The sequence below is a fragment of the Fundulus heteroclitus genome, chromosome 2 (assembly GCF_011125445.2).
Source record: "Fundulus heteroclitus isolate FHET01 chromosome 2, MU-UCD_Fhet_4.1, whole genome shotgun sequence".
In the NCBI taxonomy this organism is placed as follows: Eukaryota; Metazoa; Chordata; class Actinopteri; order Cyprinodontiformes; family Fundulidae; genus Fundulus; species Fundulus heteroclitus.
Window position 1 is genome coordinate 6,717,217 of NC_046362.1, and position 6,000 is coordinate 6,723,216.

Consider the following 6,000-nt stretch of genomic DNA (forward strand, 5'->3'; position numbering starts at 1 on the left):
TTAAAGCGATGCCAGAGCGAGACAAAACCTGCAATGGATGCGAAGCGACAGCCGCTGGAGTTGAAAGAGCCGAACTTTTGTGTCTTGTCGCACAAAAACAACCAGTGAGGAACTGGATGTGGCTGTGACGTGGGGTGATGGACCATGGCGGATGAAGCAATTTTTATTCAACATGTAAGACAAGCTGATAGTGAAAAGGATATCTTACTCTTACTGTTTTTATTGAAATCAGAAAAGAAACAATTATTAACACTACAACTAAAATAACACAACTTATTGGTTTCGACAGACATCAGTGATATTTATTTCTTATTTAGATTTTAATTTATGGACTTCAGCAAAACGTATATAAGTCACACTAATTATTTTTTTTAATTCTGGTGTAGAAAACTGTCCCTGTTTTCTGTTAAAATTATATTTAGTGATATAGTAGCATTTAGTAATGTTATTTTAGTAATACAAAAACAACAAGCTGGTCAAGGCACGTCTTGCTGTTCTTCTTTCAAAGGAGAAATCATGGATTCTTACCAATTAGATGTGATAGCAGCAGCTACGCATGCGTCCTCCTGCGCTGCCATGTTTATGTTTTTTTCCGGCTGTGGGCTCAGCAGCGCTTGCTGTCGTTGCACCAGTATGTCCCGTCTTAAACCACAATATTGCAATGTGATTGGCCCGAACCGTTTTTTGGTTCAGGCAGAAACAGTTGAAGCCTGAGCGGTACCAGATAGATTCTTGTGTGTTTGTGAACGTACAAAAAACACGAGAATTCATCTTGCAGGCAAGGTTAAACTGATGCTGCATTTTCCTACATCAGTGAAAACATTTGTCAGTTTGGAGATGCTAAAGTTTTTTGTTAGAAGAGTTCTTGTAACCATGAGCTTTGTAAAGTAAATTCAGATCATGGTGTATAAGGTTCAGATCAAAATAAACTTTGTTGTCCATTGAGCAGAGAAATCTTGAGTTGGATGTTAAATTTGTTTTGATTTTAAACATGCATGGCATTTGCAATAAATGTTTTATTTAAAATATCTATTCAATTTATGGTGTAAAGGTTTAACTCATTTATGAAATTAGAGACACAGAAGGATCTCATGAGGAAGGCGGAAGAGCGGCAGCCCTAGATTTGGATGCGGAGGTTGGAGGCTTACCTCAAACTAGCTTCACAGCGGTTACTAAAAAGGGGAGCTGATATGTCCGAGGGTGCTTAAAAATGTTTCCACTCACTCCCGAAGGATGAGAGAATCACAAAAGAGTGGCTGAAGTGACACCTGACCAGTTTTCCAAATGTGGTTGTGGCCAATCAGCGTGCAGTCAACTAGGTAGAGCTGCATGTGGGTCAATCCACTGAATGGGTTCCATTTGGTTGTAGTAAGTCTCTAAAAAAAATTTTTTTAAACTGAAATTAGTATCTCAGGTCATTTATTTATTTATTTTTACAAAGCTTTTAACCCAAAGATGCTTGATTTTTTTCAGTCCTGTTACCAAAACTCTTAGGACATCCCAAAAGCTTTTTCAATGCTTATCAACTAGTTTTATTGTTCATCCCTAATAAAGTCTTTATTTTGATAGAATAATCCATATATACTGAAATAATTATTGTCTTCAACCAAAAAAGACCCTATATAATATATATGAATGGAAATTGTGTTTTTCTAAAATGTGCAAAGGCACATTTAGCAATTTACATGTTATTCTATATGCTAGATGGCACTCTAGTTTAGCCCAGACCTCTATTTCAGTTTCTATACTGAAATAGATGGGATGATACTCACAAAATAGGTACCACAAATCACGCATTGGGCAGAAAAAACCTACTGACCCCAATTTTGTATATCACTGGTATCTTTGATGACACCTGGGTAAAGATCACTACCATACTTCCCCACACACCAATAATTTCAGGACTTTGCCACATAAATTCTTTGGCTGAGGATGTTGTCTATGGATGATTGAATGTGAAATGTTTGTGTTAAAGCATTCACAGGTCAGAATTTGTTTTTTTGTAGAATGTAGTCTTTGATTAATCCTGATTTTATATTTTAGTTCATTTCAACTCCATTCAGTTATCAATTTAATACAGTTTATTCCATACTGCAATGCAATCATTTATATTTTTCATTATCTATAACATTCTACATTTTCACATTTTAAGAAAGACTTGGATTATACTGTGTTAAATGCAAATGTCCTTTGACAAAATAATTTTTACACTGTCTGGAGGGGTAACAAGGTCCTGTTCAAGTTCTTTTCTATCCTTGATATTGTTTCTACATCTCTCTCCACTTTTTGCTTTGTGTGCACTTTTCTCTTTCACTTAGATCCTTGATCCATCTCATCCTGCCTGATTTTAGGTCATCCCAGTATTTTTCTCATTCCTTTTCTAGACATTTTTTCCTCTTCTTTGGGTTGGCATCATGACGAGCACAATAGGCCCGCTGCTTTTCTGCAGCACTGAGTGGTGGCTTGTCTCCCTGTCAGTATTTATTAAAATCATTAAACTAAAATAAATCTCAACAAATTTCAACTGTACAACTTAATCAAATAAATAGTGTAATATCAAATATTTGCATTCATAAATCAATTCATCATTGAGAGACTACTCACTCCTGGTATTGGACTTCTGGAAATTCCTAACTTTTCTGAATGGGGTAATATGTTAAGGTAACAGGACTGAGTGAAAACCCTAGAATACAACTGAAATGTGCACAAAATATTATAGATTTATTTTAAAAGAAACAATTGCAAATCATAGATGTGATATGCAGTTACACAAAGATGCTAAAAAAACAAAACAAAATTTCTTTAGGATTTTATTTATTATGTTTTATTATTAAATGCAACACCATAGTATAAGGATACGTGACAAATGCTATTATTTTCAGCATTAATTTTAGTTTTTATTACTCCTCTTGATTATATATCCCAAATTTCTCATTAGATTACATACAGGACATTTTATTTAATAAGAAAGTGAATTTAAAAACTAGTTTTCCTACATATTTATTGATATAACTTCCATGCGGCAGAAATGGCACCCATTTGGTGGAATGACCCATATCGTTATCACAACCAACCCTTTTACTGAGGAGGGACATTTGGCCTGACAAAACAACAAGCTGCCATTATTTTTTTTTTAATGAAATTCTTTGGAGAATTTACATATGCAGCAACATCCACTACATAAAACAATTTATACAGTGATGCCATGGCCCCTTTAAGACTTTTTTCTTTTTTTTAGGTATGTAAGGAAATAGCTCTTGAGTTTTCTGGTTACATAAACTGACATTGAAGATGCCTTCACCACTGTCACCATGGATCAGCCATTTGTATACCCAATAAAAAGAGCAGGATACAAAAAAATCTTTAGAACAAATACCACATCTAGCTAATGGCTTGGTGCTAACATCGGATGGTAGCGCCTAATTCAAAGCTTCCTTGTTAGCACTAAATGGGTTATTTCATAGCAGTTCTTTTGAGTCTGCAGTTGTGTAGCCGTACTTATAAATCTGAAATACTTCTACCGGTTAAATCTGACTAATCTTTTCCTGTTTTAGGTTAGTTGGAACAACCAACATTACTTTATCTGCATGAAGCAGTTACATTTTTAAATACAAACCAGTTAAAAAAAAATCTAAACCATTCCTTTAAACACAAACAGGATTAAGGAATTTTATTTTGTATTTCATCTTTTTAAAGTTTTGACCCCAAACTTAAGTGAGGTCATTATGTTTTAATTTTTAACTATATTTTTTTAGCCAATGGACTCAACTCCGCATACTTGTTGTGCACATTTCCTTTTAACTTAAATTTGTTTTTAACGCAGTTTTACTTTAAACGATATAAAAACATGTTTTTGCAACAAGTGAGACTTTTTCTGAGAATGATTCCATTCAGCAGCTAATCACTGGAACATTTCATGAGAAGTACAGCATCCATTCACTCCGCTAATTCACTTCTCAAAGCAACCACGTTCTTCACAACTCGTTTTAAATCAAGAGACATTTAACACAGAGAATTATGGGATTCTTATGATTAAAACTTACAACTGCCTGAACTCTGTTTTCAACATAAATACATTCTCACATACATGTCCCTGATTGACTCAGAGTAAGCAGGATTTATGGGTCCTTAGTAACAAGAACTTTTAAATCAGCGTACACTTAAAAACACTTTTTGAAAGTTAAACCAAAACTAATAGAACAATTTTATACAATCCTTTGTTTAAACTGAGCATTAGCTCAATATTCTGATGCATCCTACACTGAAATAATAAGTGATTTTGCAGTTTTCAACGGGAACCACTTTCAGTGCTTTTACTCGTCAGAAATAAAGGAAGGGGTGTGGAATTTACAAAGAAGACAATTTTGGACAGTAAACTAATCCAAACTTTAGGCAGGTAAGGCTGTCAGGATTGCACAGAAAACAAGCATTGTTTATATTTTTTATAAATATAAACAATAAAAAATAATTTTTATTTGTTCCTTTAGTTAAATAGATGTATTTTTTGTTCATTACTCGTGGTCTTTAGGGTTAGGGTTAAGTGCATGATGCTTGAGAAAGATCCAGGAACTTTTCAATATTTCCCCTTCTCTTAATTCCCTACCAAACCTATCAATACTGTTCTTGCATGAAACTGAAAAATGTTATTTAGTTTCTTAAAATGCTAAGTAGTTGGTCAAATGTATAGATTACTTTAAGAGTTATTGAAAGCTAATCTCATATCTTTCCTGCCCTTTGGTTTATTCACAGGTATGCCATAGCACGACTCAGCTACTACTTTGTGAGGAAAGAAGAATATTTTGGATTAACTCTGGGAGAGTTAACCAAGTAGACTTTTGAAGAAAACATTGAAATGATCGAATCCATCACTTTTTTATAGGCTGCTATGCTCAATAAACTGTTGTTGAAATGCAAATGTATGGAACTAGCCTATAAAAGTGCTCTCCTTGTTTGTTATTTCAGTCCATAGGGAGATTTAATGTGTTTTGCTATCACTGTGATTTACTGAATATTTATTTTACCACAGTCACTATGCCGATAAGCCCGTTTGGCAAATTGAAACAATGCTCATGCCAGAAAAGCATTAATTGTTCCCACAGCCAAGTTGCATAAAGCCACAAAAATTGAGCCTGATCATAAAAACCATAAGAGGGTTATTTGTGGGCTTATTGTGAGTGTACCACAGTTCTGACGGAAAACAAGTTTTCACATCAGCTTATTCTAAGTTAGAAGTTATTTAGAAATCTTTCTGTTTCATAACAGCATGCTGTAAAACTGATGTCTGTAGCTATTAGAAAGTTTGTAAAATGAGTTATTGAACATTATTAAAGCGTTCAAACTAGGGGTAACATCTTATAATTCCTTGCTTGATGAGCTATATGACCCCAAGCTGATAGTTTAACAAAAAGTAAATAACGCTGAACATACTGAACACTTTAAATTGTTATGAATCTTTAATGTACAACAATTCACTTGAACTGTCATTTGAGGTAGCTGCATTTTTTTTCATACTTTGACATTTTTTACGACAACCACTTCAAGAAAACAAACACAGTGCTTAGTCAATTTGTGTTTGCTAAAAAACTGGTATTCCCACCAGGGAGCTATAGCTTTCAAAACAAAATTGAAGCTACAATTACAGTCATTTTTGTGTTATAAAATGCTTATCATTATATCTAGTGCCAGAAACTTAACCTTAAAAACTTGCTTTATTGTCGTGCTGTTTTCACACCCTGTCTGTCATTTACAAAGAATGGGCTACAGGGCTGTTGAAAGGCAAGAGTAGCTATGTTACATTCATTTAGATCTATTCTTTTTAAAAACAAGGGATTGCTTTGTTGTATGATTAATTCTTCTGAATTTATGCTGTGCAGCTGGAAGCATTTTTGTAGTTCCTTTAGTTTGCTTCTGTGTCATAATGTGTAACCATAGCAACAATGTTGTTGTTGTTGTTTTTACTGATCGATTATCTTCTGAACTCATGTTTTACACATTATAGAA

General features: G+C 34.0%; 1 protein-coding gene across 1 annotated transcript in view; it reads left to right on the forward strand.

Moving 5' to 3' along the window:
- Window positions 1–5,440, forward strand: part of zgc:113516 (ETNK_euk domain-containing protein) — a gene marked incomplete at its 5' end in the record, with an annotated part of 45,528 nt that extends 40,088 nt beyond the window's left edge. Inside the window, 1 exon segment of the mRNA XM_012862475.3 lies at window positions 4,750–5,440. Coding sequence (XP_012717929.2) covers window positions 4,750–4,831 — 82 coding nt within the window.
- Between the last annotated feature and the right edge of the window lie 560 nt (window positions 5,441–6,000).